This window comes from Tauraco erythrolophus, chromosome 23 (genome assembly GCF_009769465.1).
Source record: "Tauraco erythrolophus isolate bTauEry1 chromosome 23, bTauEry1.pri, whole genome shotgun sequence".
NCBI classification, from domain to species: Eukaryota; Metazoa; Chordata; class Aves; order Musophagiformes; family Musophagidae; genus Tauraco; species Tauraco erythrolophus.
In genome coordinates this window covers 8233620-8249910 of record NC_141487.1, presented here as the reverse complement: position 1 = coordinate 8249910, position 16291 = coordinate 8233620, and the positions used below count along the sequence as shown (strand labels likewise).

The 16291-nt window shown below is 49.7% G+C and overlaps 1 protein-coding gene across 1 annotated transcript in view; it reads right to left on the bottom strand.

Annotated features, from left to right (window-relative positions):
• PRDM16 (PR/SET domain 16) overlaps nucleotides 1-16291 on the bottom strand; it is a 204461-nt gene that overhangs the window by 26944 nt on the left and 161226 nt on the right. Inside the window, exons 5-8 of the mRNA XM_086625512.1 lie at nucleotides 12291-12393; nucleotides 4914-5112; nucleotides 869-1016; nucleotides 270-423 (exon numbers count right to left, since the gene is read on the bottom strand). Of these exons, the coding sequence (XP_086481638.1) occupies nucleotides 270-423; nucleotides 869-1016; nucleotides 4914-5112; nucleotides 12291-12393 (604 nt within the window). The remainder of the gene's footprint in view (nucleotides 1-269; nucleotides 424-868; nucleotides 1017-4913; nucleotides 5113-12290; nucleotides 12394-16291) is intronic.

Genomic DNA, 16291 nt, shown 5'->3' with positions numbered 1-16291 from the left:
GATATGAGAAAATGGCATCGCGAGGACTGCTGAGAGACTCGGCTTTTAACTTGTCAAGAAAGTCAAAAACTGCCATGAATGTTTACTGAAAAAACAGGGAGCATGCAAAAAAAAAAAAAAAAATAATAATTGCTGCGGAATTTCATCCTGTGCTCTGACCTATAAAATTACAGCGGCGGCTCGCGGGGGGACAGCTCGGACCGGGGGGCCCCGCAGGAGACGTGCCATTACGGCAAGGCCGGAGCGCTGGGATGGCCGTGACAACTTACATATGAAAGGTTTGACAGTGCTGTGAATGTGCTTGTGCTGCTTGAGGCCGGAGGAGGTGGCGAAGGTTTTGCCGCAGTCCGGGCAGGCGTGGGCGCGCGCGCCGACGTGCTGCGAGCGGATGTGCCGCTGGAGGTTGCTGGGGTCCGTAAACACCTGGAAGAGAAAAACACCTTCAGGGAAGGAAACAAAGCAGCAGGGAGAGGAGCGTACGCGTGAAAAGCTTGGCTATTTTCGCCGGGTTTTGCCGCTCCCGGCATGAGGAGCGCAGGATGGTCACCTCCTGCCACGAACGGGTAACGGAGCGCGCCGGGCTGAGCCGTGCCGCCTGGTTGCCGGCACGCTGTGCCAGGCACGTGGTGTTCATGGCTCAGTAGCCATCTGCGTACCCACCCCTGCCCCGCACAGCCCTCACGGGCTGCCCCGGCACACCCCCCGGCACCGGGGAACGTTGAGCGGGCGCCCTCCTTGTGTTACCGCGCTCCACGGCCGGGCCACCGAACCGTGCCAGCGCAGCTGCCCGTCCTCGGGAGCCCTTCCCCAGGTCCCAGCGCCCTCTCCCCGGCAGAGCTGCCCGCGGTTACCGCGTCCCGCACCGCACCTTCACACAGTTTTCACATTCGAACCGCTTCCCGCTGTCGTGAGACATCTGGTGACGAATCAGGTTGGATTTCCAGTTGAAAGCCTTGGGACACTGGTCGCACTTGTACTCCCTCTCCTCGGTGTGGATCACCATGTGCTGCTCCAGGCTGCGGAAGAGAGACGGGCTGAGCTCGCGGGGCAGCTCGCGGCTCCGAGCGCCCACCTGGACTGGCACCGACCGCTGAGGCAAACGCTGCGACAGATCTCCTGCCCGTACTGGGGGGTTCGGGGTCCAGAGAGGCCATCGGAGATGGTGGCAGAGGAACGGGTCACGAGCAAGGGAGGGGTTCCAGGACTAACAGCAAAAGCCCTTGGGAAAGGAGGTGAGCAGCACAGCGAGCAGGAGAGCTGCGGTGACACCGCTTCTTGCTTTGGCCTTTCTTTCACAGTGGAAGCTGCCCTGTTCTGCCCCAAAACGTCGCTGCGCTTTACGGTATTTCTCACGAAACACCCGAGGCCGTTTACAAGGGGGAAAAGGTAAAACCAGACCTGACCCTGCAGGTTCCCGCAGGGAAAACTGAGCACTTGGTGACCCAGACTCCTACGGCATCCCCGCGGGGAAAGACAAGACACGAGCTGCTGCTGCCGAGACTATCGCGTTGCCGTTTTCACGGGCACCAAGCCCACCGCTTCCCGGAACACAGCGACTTCGCGCTGGAAGGAAACACGATAAGGTGCAAACACGTTTCACTTCTGAACGTCAGACGTCTTTTATTACTGAATTTCAGCTTCTGCCAACTTGGAGCTTCTCCCGCCCCAGGAGGATGATGGAAGCCAAAGCGGCTGCTGGAGGAGGGCTCCGGCAGGGATGGCTCTGCCAAGGATGGCACAGGTGCTCTCCTTCCCGACGCCCGAGCGCCAGCCCCGTGCACCAGCATGCAGAGCTCCTGCAGGGCCACCCAGCCACAGGAAGGCACTGCTGGAGGCAGCGGGGCAGGTATGGAGCCCAGGAAACCATTCTGCTGAAGACGAGCGCTGGAAACATCCCGCACCGGCTGGGAGCCCCGCACGCCCCGGGGAACTCCTCGGAAACAAAGGGAGAAAACGCGTCCCTGTCCCGTGCTGCCTTCCACGTAGGTTAAGGGGAGTTACAAATTCTCCTCCTTACCATGAATTCTGACGAAGGACAAACTTATGTGAAATCCACTACTGCCTGAAACCCCCTACAGATCGATATTAAACCATTCCTAAGGAACTTTAAAGCACGGCTGTATTTTTTTATAGGAACGTTAAAAGTAAACACTACTAGAAAATCCTGCCAGTCTTCATTAAACGCTGCAGGACAACTTCACAGCAGGTAAAGCCCGGGCATTTCCACGGAGCCTGAGGGCTCTGGAAACCTCGGAATGGACTCAGCCTCAACACATCCTCAGGACTACACCGCTCTCACTCTCTTCGGATGCCCACGGGGACCCGCATCCCCAGTGGGACCCTACACCAACTGGCACCTTAGCACCAGCCTGCACCCACCTGCTCCGCGGTGGACCAGTACAGATCTGACACCAGTACAGACCTTTGAAATTCCCAGTGTCAAGGCTAACTGCACTGACAACTGACCTGCACTGAAATCGTTGTGCCCTGAGGGCACTTGGTGGCACACGAACAAGGGCAAGTGTGTAGGAGGTGGCTTCCTCACCAGTGGGCTTGGTGGGACCGCAACCTGCCCGGCAACTCTACGTTGGAACGTAAGCAGCCACCAGCCTGCTACTCCCTTGAAGAACCTCCTCTTCCTTCAAGCCAGATAGTTGATATTCATGAACGTGCCCCTTATAAACTGCCAATCCACTAATTTTAAAGAAGCAATATTCACTGGGCTAAAGAAATGGTGTTCTCAACACTACAAAATTTTTTACACACGTGAAGAAACATATACCTTTTGTATACATATACAAAAATATCTTCCTGTTAACTGTGATTTATGAGTTTATTTAGAGCAAATATGGACAAACTAATATGCTGTTTAGAGGCAAGTACCTACTGGGATTAGCAAAGCATTTATTTATTTAGTCAGCTGCTAAATGCTCAATTTCAGTTCCCCAGTGGCACTCTTGATTTGATCTGCATTAACTTCTGAAAAATTATAAGGCCATCTAGGTTATGCTGACTGGTTATATTCCGTGTTTTAGTGGTTTTCTCAGTACATGGAATGCAGCAGATGGATGGGGAGGGACAGACGTGGACATCCTCTCCCAGCTCCAGTAAATCCGTCAGTGCGCAGCACACCGAACGGTGATGCTGCCACTCCAGGCCCCCAAGGGGAGCCAGGAAACGCCGGAGTGCTACCAAGAGAAGGTGACACACACATTTCGAAAGGGTATTTCCCAAATTAACACGAAAACTGCAGAGTGCTGGAAGCTAAAAGGCAGAAAGTTTCTAACACAGCTAGAGAGATACGAGAACTGGAATTTCTCCGAAAAATCAGAAATACTTGAAACATTTAAAGGAAGTTCTCCCTTTCCTTGTCAGGTAAAAAAAGTAAGAGAATTGCAGCCTCTTGGTATCTAATCAAAAGTAGCCAAGGCAGAAACACACGGTGAGGCACGAAGACATCAAACTGTGCTAAGAGACCCACGGTACAGGTATCGTGGCAGATGGTATCTATGACCAACTTTCAGAAAGCCCACAGCACAGCCAAGAGCCCAGCTCTTTCACACAGGTTTCTTTGCATTTCACCTTTCTCCACATTCTTTAAATCGATTTTTTTCTTCACTTACTCACCTAGATAAAAGATCAGAAAGTAACACCCTAATTAAGCTCAAAACTAATGCTGGTGAACATCATCTTTCTGAATTTTTAACTGAACTGAAACAAGCCTTATATTGGCTTGCAGCTCAACGTTTTTGCTCTGCTCGTATAGCACCCGCAGAGGACTGCAGCTCTCACAATTCTGTAGCAAATCTTGCTGTGCTGCTCCTTCATCTAAGAAGTCAACTGAAACGAGTCTGTGAGAACTTCAGCTCCAGTAAACAGACACAGCTCCAGTCCTTACGCTGTGGAGAAAACCTCAAAAATAGAGCCCAGGAGTTAAAGGCTCAGGATGCAAATAAACACGATTCTAAAATGATTTTAAAACACCCTCAACTTTTAAAAACTGGCTCCTAATATTTAAACATTTCACATTGCTAATGAATCAGAAATCTCAAAGATCTCTGCTTTAAAGCTGCATTTGATTACTATCATATTATGCCTGAAAGATGGAAATTTTCAGTTTAAACTTCTTGGGATAAAGAATTTTTCCTTTAAAAAAAAAAGTTTTCATTCTTATTTAAAGCTGCCTTATAATAACAACTGAATAATTATTGCAAATAAAAATATGAGATGGGGAATATCTTGTTTTCTTCCTTTCCATTTGTATTACAAAAGCACTTGGTGAACATAAATTTTATCGTGACCATTTTCTTTTTTAAAAAAAAACCCAAAATTTGATTAGAATACATTTTAATTGCTTCTCCAAGATCAAACAGGAGCTCATGACCATGTTCTAAGAGTCATGAACTAAGAGTTCTTAGTATAACAACGCCTCTTTATACGCACTGATCTCAAACAACCAAGAATTACATACAAAAAAAGTCTTTATGCAAATATTGGTAGAACGTGATACCACTGCTTTCCCTCAGAACCAGATCACACGGGAGCAGCTGCTGCAGACACTAAGCAGGTCTATCACCCCGTCTGTCCCAGCCTGAAAAGTCACAGGGTATTCAGAAAACAACCACCTGAACTTTATACTGCCAATCATCTGCGGATGCTTCTGCCAACGGGTAGCGAAAAGCATCGCAGTCTATGGAATCAAGGTGAAATAAGATGCTGACCAACAGCTAATGACATCGAAGGATCCTAAAAATGACTTTCCTGAACCCTATGGAGAAAGGAAAAGTATATCCTGACAGCCATCCTGAGCCGCCCAGCTCCCACCTCGGTCCCGCGTTCCCCACGGTGGGCCGGGACTGCGCGGGAGGGAGGGACTGGGGCAGGCCAGGGCAGGGCTGGCAGCCCTCCAGTACCTGTATTTGTTGGGGAACATCCTCTCGCAGTCTTTGCACTCGTAGACCTGTCCATCTCCGAGCCCTTCTTGCTTGATGTCGTCATTCAGGGTCTCGTAGAGCGAGCTGACGGCGCTGCACGCGTACTTCTTGTGGCGCCGCAGGTCGAGCTTCGACTGGAAGAGCTCATCACAGTCCTCGCAGCGGAACGCGGGCTCCTCTACAACAGACAGAGAAGATGGGTTTGACTTGTGGCTCAGGACCTTCAAACAAGTCTAATTATTTTACCCGACGCTGGGCTCGTAAAGAAAATGTCATGTTCTGCGAGGACCTACCAAAGAAACAAACAAAGAGGAAATTTGCAAGTGACAGGAGAGAGAAACCAAGGCAGGCTGTGCCAGCAGGCTGCTTTCGCTTTAGGCATCAAGAAAAAAAAATAAATCACACAACCAGGAGAGATCGTGTTTCCTTTGTGTCCTGGCCTCTGCTGACACGCAGAGACCTACAAGAATTAGCAGGTACACAAATTCTGGAGCTACTTCTGGGGTGTTGTGTTTGTTTGCAGTGAGGTTTTCTGAAAATACGAGTGAGCTCTTCCTCCAAAGGGGCTGCCAGGGAAAAAAGGCACAAACCAGACTCACGAAGACAGGCCCTGGGAAAAGCAAACTGCCCCAGCACAGACCTGGAGAAGCTCCTTTCTAACGTGACCCTCTCAACTCGTCCCGCACAACTGCAGAAGCACCGTGCGCCATCGGACCCCAGGAGTTCAAAACCAGAGTGCCGTGGAAGAAGGAAAAGGGAGCCAAATTCTTTGTTGTCGTGCTGGTTTGTTTTTTTGGCTTTAAAAAAAAAAAAAAAGATCTAATGCACATAATAAATTATTGTAGTCAAGGTCAAACAAATTAAAAAGAGGGCAGCTATTATTAAGTTTACAAGGCAGCATCCTGACCATAGTGCCAAGCCAAACAATCGGCTCAGAGCTGTAAATTTTCCAGGAGAACGACCTCTGCGAGGGAGCCGGGATAGCTCCGGCTCTCTCCACCCAGCAGCCAGCTTCAGACAGCAGCTCTCCAGCCACCGCTCGGTCACCGGTGCCGCGTTGCCCTGTCCTCCTCTGGACTCCGGGGCTCTGCTTCGGATTAAGTTTTATTCTCTTTTTCTGCTAACTTCACTTTCAAAGGGGAAGCTTGTGGTGAAAGGCATTAGCTCCAAGGGAAGAGCAGAAACGTTCTTTCCAAGAGATGTGGCCAAAAGCCGAGGCTGGGATGGAGCCGACCCGTCCCCGGGCACTGCCGCTCCGCGGGAAGCGGACGGCGGGATACGACATGGGCGGCACTCGCCCTCCACGGCCGCTTCTCTGCCTGGAGCCTTTCCAAAACCGGGCGCCTTTCAGCCATCCCTCGGTGTACAGCACCCCGTGCACTCGTCTGCCCAACGTTCTGCACCACCACGACTGTGTTTTGTACAACGCGGGGTTCGGCTTGTCAAACGTGTGACACGAGCACCAGCACAGGCAGTGTCACACTCCGAGACCGCCGCTTCCCCGCCTGCACTCGGGCAATAATCTCCTTTCTCTGTTTCTCTCAATACAGCCTATTTCAACTCAGGCTGTGGTTTTCGACCCCTGCCCCTGCACGCCGGGGACTCTGCGACTTGCTTCTGCGGTGAGTAAGAAAGACAGGATCCCATAAGCTGCTACAGCAAAGCTACGTAGGCAGATGAAAGCCAAAGTGGTCCACACCTACACGGAAAGTATCGACATGCCCACAAACTGGAAAAAGTCAAACACAGCTGAAAAAGAAAATATCACTGAGACACAATCAGTGAAGCCTTGCTGTTCATCCGAGCAGCGTGTCTAGTGGTACTGCAGCCAGTTTACTCGAGGACTGAATAAAATACAGAGATGCTACAGGATTCCCTGCACTGCAGAAGAGAGGGATGTAAAAAGAAATAAAATCCAGCAGGTCAACATTTTCCTTTGGGGGGGGGAAAGGGGATTTTCACTGAAAAAGGAGGCTTAAGGGAAGCAAACACTCTTATCTGTCCCATTTCACCCAGTTTTGACAGATCGTATACTCTGAAATTGCCATCAGCAGCCTCACAACAAAGTGGATCGGGCCCTGCTCTATCCTCAGACAAATGCTGCTTTTGCAGAACAGCATCAATATGTATCTCCTGGGTTTTATGTCCCTGGGGAGGGAAATCTGGAAATCAGGATATAAAAAACTACCAGGCAGTATGGAGAGACCATGTATAACCTACCATTAAAATAACCCAAACTACTTTTTTAGGGGGAGGGGGGGCGGGAGAAGAAAAAATCACTGTAGTATCATAGAATCATTTCGTTTGGAAAAGACCTTTAAGATCACCAAGTCCAACTGTAAACCTAACACTGCCAAGCCCACCACGAAACCACGTCCCTACGCGCCACATCATGATGCTACGGTCTTGTCCCTGCGTTCTGCTTGTAACAGCAGCGGGGAGCAAACAACGGCACCTGGCAAAATCCAAGATTTCATCTGCACACCTTCATGGACCAAAAACATTCTTGGAGTGAAAGAGCAAGCGCGGGGGGGCAAGGGCTGTGACTAGGGGTGTTTGGGCACCTTCCCAGTCTGCACCCCCTGTAACTGGGGGGAGAAGGGACAAGCCCGGCAGCACGAAGCATCCCGAACGGACGCGCTGCACAGGCTGAGGCAGCAATCTCATCCAGCCACCTCTGCTCACGATTAACGACGTCACGTTGGCTCTCATGCACACTGCAACGTTTTTGTAGCTTTTCTGCTACCACGTTCTGTTTCCACGCTCCCGGACGTCAGGCTGCACGCGAAAGCGTCGTCGGCGCTGACAACCATGACCTCACTTTTGTTCCGCCTTCGACTCCCAGAGACGTCCGCGGGACGGACGGTCCTTTGACTCACTGAACTGTGGAGTAACGGGATAAATCCCTCGGCAGCTCAAGGCAGCGGTGCTGCCCTGGCAGGGTGTTTGGATTCACCCCCCAAGTCAAACCTTTCCCCTCTTGGCTCTTTTGCAAACACAGTGATGGCTCAAGCCAGGGGGCTTTTGTAGAAGCAATTAAAAACCCTCCAGACCGGGCACCCCCAGGGAGCTCCACCTCTTTAGAAGCTCCTATGAAACTCCCAGCATCTCTTAAGCTCAGACTGGCAATTCCCCACAGCAGAAAACTTGGAATGGAGGACACAGCTATTTTTATTTCCTTTTTTTGACTTCAGAGAAAATGCATAAAAATACCTTCTTCAAATCCATAGTGAATTCTTCCCACTTCAGTTTGACATTTACATGATCAATTGTATCTTATTTCACCCAAACTATCCTCTAGGAACCAGAAATCCACTTGGAGTTTGGAAAACTGGCCACGCAGAATAATTTATTCTACACCTGGTTAAAAATGGACTCGCAAACCCCTCCTCCCACGGCGTACGACCTGACACCACACTGCCTGGTGTCATCACAAGAGTAACTTAGGTTTGTCCTTTCTATGAGATTTCAGAGTGGGCAGACAGACAGACAGATGAAATACATTAATAGCCTCAGTAATCAGTGTTAGAGAAGAGATTTTGCTTCTAATTCTCCTCGTCCTTTGCCAGCAGAACTGCAGATCTCACCCAAACGACACGCGATACAACATGATGCCCGGCTGGCAGAGCTACGCTCACCAAGCTGAGGACCTGCCCCGCCAGACTTTTATTAAGGAATGTAAGAAACAAGGCAGCTCAGCTGGGGCATGTGCATTTTTTGCTTTGGCATTTGCAGACTTTCAGAGCTACCTGGATTTTACAGATCTGGCCCTTGCATGTCACTAAATTGAAAAAAAAACACTATTTTGTACAGGCTCCTGCTTCAGTAATAACATTCCTCTTCGATCACCAAACACAACAGCTTTCTCATAGGTCGAAAAGAAGAGAGATGCATGTGCTCCAAAATATTTGGGTTTGGAAAAAGAAATTCTTATTGAAAAGAATTAGAGAACTGACGAAAATAGGATTAAAGCTTTGTAGCCACGTGTCGCCACTGGTGGCAAACGCTGTTTTGATGCTCAGACAGGTGAAGCAGAGGAAGACCTGGCTGGCTGGCAGAGGAGCTGACTGGGTCGTGTCAACATCCCTTTCTGGACTTTAGAAGATTAGAGATCAGACTTCCCAGTAAGCTTCGCTGCAGGGAAAGGAACTGACCTGTACACTAAGGGCCAGAGCATCACCCCGTAAAACGGAAATCTAAGTAACAAAGGAGGCTGAAGGCTGAACGAAGAAGACCTGGTATCTGGTTTGTGTCTTTGTATCAGACACCCAGTTTGCAGACTTCAGGTTCATTTTTTTTTCCCCCCTTCTTTAAGCACCAAACCCAAAAACACTGCCCTTCAAAACAAGATCTCATTAAAGTTTTCTTCTTTCTTTAAGCACCGCAAATGAAAATACTGCCCTTCAAAACAGGTTACTACTCCAGTACCTCACAGGGAGAAGGGGATAAAAAGAAAAGAAAAAGCCAGTCACAGAGAAATCGCTGCCTGTTCCCTATGTCTTGTTTGTCAAATCTATGGTTATATGTGTCTATCTCAAGTTCCATCAGTAACACTCAGGACAAAGCAGGAATGTAACAGAAAAATAAATCAGTGCCTAATAGCTTTCAGAGAAACCAAGGGGAACACAATTATGTGGCATCTACATGCTAATCTACCAGACTCGAATCTCAAAGGAGTTCAAGTGCCCTACTCAAAATTCCTGCAGTGATAAGGGGTCTGCTGTGTTTGGCTGGGGTTCGGATAAAAGATTTTTATGATAATTATCTTTGTGTGGAACGATTTTGCATTTTCTTTCTTGTTAATTCGGAATCGGAATGGGGGTTCGAGGCAGCAGGAAGATAGCATTACTGAAAGTAAAAAGTATTAAGAAGTCAAATATTTAATGTTGGCCTATTATAATCTGAAAGCAATTATGTGGCAAAAGCACCAGACGTTACCAGGAAGATACAGATACGTGTTACATAATGACACAGATGGAAAACAAGGAGTGCTTTTTGCTTGTTCAAATAAAAGCCTATTAGAAACAGAAATGCAAAACAGCGGTGAGGTTTCTCTCTGATTTCTCCCTAACATCATAAAAATGGTGCATGTTACCCCATCACTGCGAATACAGAAATTATTCATCTCTGTGTGTTGGTCTCAAGAAAATCATTAACTTTTGGGGGGAGAACACTGAAAAAATAATCCCAAACCTGGCATCTCAGTGAGCCAGCAGCTACTGCACTGCCTGTTCAGCCACTTCACCCCTGGACCTTCAGCAAAAGAGCTTTCCTCAAACTATCTGTTTTTTCAGAAAGATTTCAAACTAATTGTGTATATTGCATGCACACTCTTAAAGAGTTTCACTGCAAACCTGAATCTGAAAATTATATTTCTATACAGGTGAAAGAAAATTAATGTATTGTAGGATGTCCAGGTGAGACAACTCAAATTTCACTCAAATTATGCAGAACAGTATTTCCAATTAAAAAAGACTGGTAGATGAGAATATATTTCTGGAAATTAGTTATCAGATAATAATGTAAAACTTGAAACAGGCTCTACGTCCAGTGAAGGAACAGAAAAAGACTTCAGTAATATGCCCTAACAATCCCTTCTCTTGAGAAAATTCATGTACCTTTTACGTTGCTCTCTAACTCTGTCACCAAATGTCAAGGAATCAAAGAACCCCAGAAAATGGAGCCGGACTTTGCAAGTCCAGACTGATTTTCATTTCATTTCAGGATCACGACGTACTCCACCCGAGGTCAGGCTCCCGCAGCGCTGGGTTACGGCAGGGTTTGCTACTTGGACCTGGACTCGCAAACAACCATTTTAAAATGGGAATTTTTGATTACTCTAGATAGGTCTGTGCTGTTGCCTTGTTTCCATGATGTTTTTGGGAGTGGTGTAGCACATCTTTCCCAGTTTTCCAAGGAGATCTCTTCCACTGCACGGAGCGTTTGTATCAACAGGCTCTGCCACTTGCAGTGAAAGGGGCGGGATACCCAACGTCAGCCAGAGGCTCCCATGAACGTTGAGAAAACCACTCTGGCAAAGAGAGAAAAAGGTCCTGGAGAGACTCAGTCTGCCAGAACGTTTCAGGCCACAGTCCTGCTGTCCTGCTGACCTGCTCCTATGGCTGGCAAGAGCCCCCAAGGGCTGCTGCAGGGAAGCGTGCGAGGAGCCTGCAAAGGGCAGGTGAGCTGCAGCCCGGCCCCGGGAGCGACACCTCCTCCCTGCCGTCACTCGGCTCAGCCCGTGCATCCTTCCAAACCCTGAATTAGATCTGTAATCTGACTGTAGGAATTCTGGCTGCTCTCACTCTGCAGTATCAAATGCTTCTGGTTCTTTGAAACTGAAATTGAACCCAAAGCTTTCAACAGTCAAACAGAGCGACAAGCAGGAGGCTCCGTGCTGCTGCTTATTAAAAAGGTAAGCGCCTTGCAGCTATCTCTGTGCACCACGAGAAAGGAAGGAGGACTCCAAGTCTTCTCTTTTCTTTCTCTCTTCCCATCCCTCTCTACGTGTCCTCTTGAATTTCACATCACACCGTTCCGGTGTAGGACGAGAATCCAAAAATCTGAGTGTGCTCCTCCTTGCCCTGGCTTACTAGAAAACACTCAACCTGGAAAGCATCACGGTCTTTTAGATGGTCTGTGTGATTACTGAGCTCCAGTCACCACCAGCAGGATATCGAGAGGAAAATGGTTATGCTGATGTACAAAGAAGTGAACAAGGCTTAGTCTTGCAGGTTGCTGCACACGCAATACACAGTCAAGGAAAGTTCTCCCCCTGCGAGCCTGAGCTGTGCACCTTGTCCTGCAGTGCCAACCCACTGCGAGGCAGGAGACACATCGCAGTCATGAAAATGTGACTTTTTCTTGAAAAACACTCATTCTTTCAGCCTTCACTGCATCGTTTCAGAGGTGTCTATATTCTAGCTGCAATAATTCTAGCGACGACTCTCATCCTCTGCCTGGACACCCCTTTTCTGTGTAAGCCAAAGCTCTAAAGACCAGTGTTCTGCAAGCCTTGGAACGGGTTGGCCCATTTTTATTGCACCCACAGAAACACGGTGACCCCGGGAATTAAAAAGGCACCTCTGATCATATTCAAAACCACAACGTTCCTCAAAGAGAAGCAAATTAACCTGTTGCATGCCTTGAGGTTAATAAAAACTTGCTTGCTATCATTGACTAAGACAGCTACTCTTACCAGACAGTGAAAATAAACACAAAATATTCACAGTTACAGAAGGGGCAGGTACCGGATCAGGTTTTTGTCCCAGTTCAGCACTAACTGAGGTTCTCGACATTCCTGGGTTTGCTGGTGAGAGGTGCAAAAAGGTCCTGTCTAGCAAAACAAGGCCTTACCTTCCATGCTGGGCGCCATGTTCCCAAGTGAATAACCACCTTCCTTCAAATACACCAAGAGCTCTTCTCCTGGCTCAATTTCTTTAATAACTTTATAATAGATCTGGGAATCAGAAACAAAAATTGAGAGACATGTTAAATATGCAAAGACTTGCATTTTACATTTTAACCAATAACTCAAATTATTGCAGCTAACAGGGGAGGCTGTCACTTGATTTGCACGGTAATTGCTACCGAGAGCTCTTTCTCCTGCCTTTATTTGACTCTATGTGTGTCAGCATTTCATGTGGCTTGGACAAGAAAGCAGCATTTACGGGAACAGCCTCTCTCGTTCAAACCACACGAAATCTTCCCATTGTTTTCCCTACCTCCTATAAGTTTTGTGTATTTGTTATATCGAAGGGAAGATTAAACTGATGGAATTGACACATTTAAGTCTCTGCTTCTCTAAGCCGAAACCGGTCTGATGATCAGAGAGCTCAATGAGCATCTCTTCACGGATTTGTTTTGTAGATTACTCTCACCTAGAGCTGAGGACCTGACCCCTAAAGACAGGATCTGAACCGTCCCAGGTGAGCAGTTTGTCCCCACTCAGAGTTCCTGTCTAAGCACAACCTGGACCTTCTGGAAGGCGGCGAGTACGGCACTGCCCACCTCCCGAACCTCGGTCCTTACAGCCCAGAACAAACCCAGACACAGAAACCGACTTCAGAGGAGGGCTGAGACCACACTCCAGCTGTACGCCCCAGGCACACCGCCACTTAAAGTGTGTAGAACACGGATTAAAGGACACCCGGGCCTTGCACAGGTTTCCTGAAGCACCTTGAATTCTCCCACTCCAAGGATGCGTTTCTTAGCAAAGATCACAAGAAAGAAATCCCCTTTATCCAAGGTGCAACGAAGCGCAGCGTTGCGAGGCATCGACACGTTAGTGTATGTTTTCATACGTACCACACGCTCATCTTTACTGTTCTACTCCCAAACCGAACAGAAGCCACGGCGGTACGTCCAGTGACAAGCAGGCTACACGCGAGCAGACCCCAACGGCCTCATTCCTTCCGACAGAGCGGCAGAGTTCGTGGGGAGGAAGAGTGTGCCGACAGCGGCTCACTCCTACGAGCAGGCAGCGAGCTGGCTGGCTCCCTGTAACGACTGGTAACTAAATCTGTCTTCATATTGGTGCGCTGCTCGCGGGCACCACGCAACACGGTGGCCGGGGCCGTTCTGGGCGTGGAGAGCTCAGTAACTTCAACTGGGAGGGCACTGCATGGAAACCTCCGGGAGGAAAACCGCGAAAACCAGCAGCAGCAGCAGGAAATCAATGGCAGGACGGGAGTTTGTGTGACCAACAGAGAAGAGAATCAGAACTACGTGAAACCCAAGACAGAACTACGTGAAATCCAAGAGACTCAATGTCTTCTATATTTTTGGAGTATGCTGGACCCTGTCCTCTTCTAACAGTAACACTGTGAGAATTCCACAGACAACAGTTATCAACAGCAAAGTTTTACTAGCACTGCCTTTCACAGCAATGCATGAATTTCTCTTTCAGGATACCAACCACAATACACCCAGACTGGTTCCCAAAATTAGCTGCCACTCAGTCTCTGCCAATCTGCTGTTTATGGGGAACGAAAACACAAAACTCTTAAATGCCTGCGTGGGCTGCATTAAAGGGGTCACTACGACGCCGTTTTCTTCCCAGAGCCTCCTTTGCTCGGGAGCGCGTGGCCTTGGAAGACGCGTGGCCTTGGAAGACACGCGTCTCCGAGCCCCGGTGGGAGCAGCAGGTGCCCAGGCTCCTTCCCGAGAGCCGACACTGCCAACGTTTGCGTGGCAATGGGGCATCGCTCCCCGGAGCAGCCTCGCTCCGTTCGGCGGGTACAGAAGACTCCAGTCACTGCTCGGAACTTTTCCTCCAGACCGAGTCGCGGCATCTCCCAACAGATGAATAAACCGGCGTTACAACCGTAAACAAACCCGGCCATTTACCGGCAGCCAGCGAACCGCCCTGCTCGTCCCGGCACCCCCGCGCCTGCCACGGCGCCGTTATTCCGCCCGCGGTGCCCGCAGAGGGGCCGCTCCGCGGAACGCGCCCCCGCGGGCGGGCAGGGCAGCCCGAGGGCTCCTCCGCCGGGACTCCCCGGCACAGACCGAGCGGAACCTGCCCGCGGCTGCCGGCGCGACGCCACCGACGGGGACCCCGCTGCCCGCGGGGGGAGCGGGGCCGTCGCGGCCGGAGCTCGGCGCGGCCCCCGCCCGCCCCGGCAGGGGGCACACTCCGCCCGCCCACCGCCCCGGCGGAGCGGGCCGGGCCCGGCCGGGCAAGCGGGGCCCCCGGGGACGCCTGACCTGTCGGCTCCGGGCGAGGCGCGGCACGTCCGGGGCGCGGGGCGCGGACGGCGCCGTCCCGCGGGCCGCCCCGGCAGGAGCCGTCCCCCGCGGGCCGCCCCGCTCCTCCGCCGCGTCCTGCCGGCCCCCCCGGACGGGAGCGGGGGGGAGCTGGGGCGGCGCCCGCCCGGGCCGGGGGTGTTTGTGCAGCGGCCGCCGCGGCAGTGCCCGGGGAAGGGGCTGCAGAGAAGGAGCATCGCCAGCACAGAGCCGAGAGAGCGCAGCCCCCGCGGGGCAGCCGCAAAAAAAAACCCCCGTGCGGTAACTGAGGGTCAGCGCGACGTGCTCGATTTCTCCGCTTGCCTCTGTTTACCCTCTCCCCTAAGCATGCTCTAAACCTCCCCGCGATTCCATCTGCAAATTCGCTCGACTATTCATATCCCGGGCACAAACAGACTAATACTGCCCCACAGAAAAGGCCGTGAAAGCTCTTCTCGGGAGTTTCAACACGGCAGCAGTGGCACAGTGACAAAACCAAACGTTTAAGAGGAGCAATGAAATCTAACTGCTTGTGATTTGACAAGATGTCCCAAACTGCACAGAAACCCGTCCTTGTGCTTGCCAGAATCCTTAGCATAATTTTCGCCACTGTTTTCCACTGGTTTGGAACCAGTTCTTCCACTGAACATGCCCTCTAGCCCATATGCAACCAGAAAAAGTGAACTTGTGCAGCTGGAAGGATCAGAGTATGTCGCTGTGCAGCGCTTTGAGATCCTCAGCTGAAAAATCCTGGGCAGTGCAGAACAGACAGCAAGAGACGCTTATTATAGATACAGATGTGAGGAGCTGAACCCATTTCTGAGAGACTGCACTTAACTGAACTGTTTCGTGCAGATCAGTAGTTGCATGTCTGTGGATTCCACTGCGAACTACCATCGGTAAAAAATTCTCCCTTTTCTCATTGTTTTTTTCATTTGCACTTCAGCTGCCGTTCCTGCCTGCTTGTTCAACAAGAAAAGCTTTTCCCAGGACCAAACCACACTGAGATTAATGGCAAACCTGCCTGAAAAAAAAAAAAAAACACCACAACAAACCCACAAAAAAACAAACCCGCACCAAAAAAAAAAAAAAAAGACTAGAAATAAGCACATATCTTAGGGCTTGACTCGGTAAAACAGAACTCCTCATATGCCATCACTTGCAGCTAGCTAAGGGAAAAAAGAAAAACACTCAAAATAGCTATTAACAGGCATTTCTCTTTCAGCTGGTAACCCAAAATCAGCACTGAAATACAAACCACGATCTAAAAGGTGCCCCTGGCTCACAGATACATTCACAAATTTTACACTGGAAAAGCCCTTCAGACTGTAACACCAAAGGGCCAACGTTGCCCCCGTACCGTCCTCTTGCACTCCTTTGCTGCTCCGGCTGTTCTGAGAACAAAGTACCTCCTCGGATGTGAAACGGTGCCTGTTTCCAGAAATAATAGTATGAGCTTCATTAATGATCAGGGAAAAGTTGGATTCTGCTGGAGTCACAGTAATTTCATCAAACATTTCATTATAATAATTAACTTCATCTTGCAATCATACTACTGATGGTCTGAACTAATTAAAACTACTGCTGTGTTTCTTTTCCTTTTCTATTTGTTGCGCACTGAAAAAGATCAG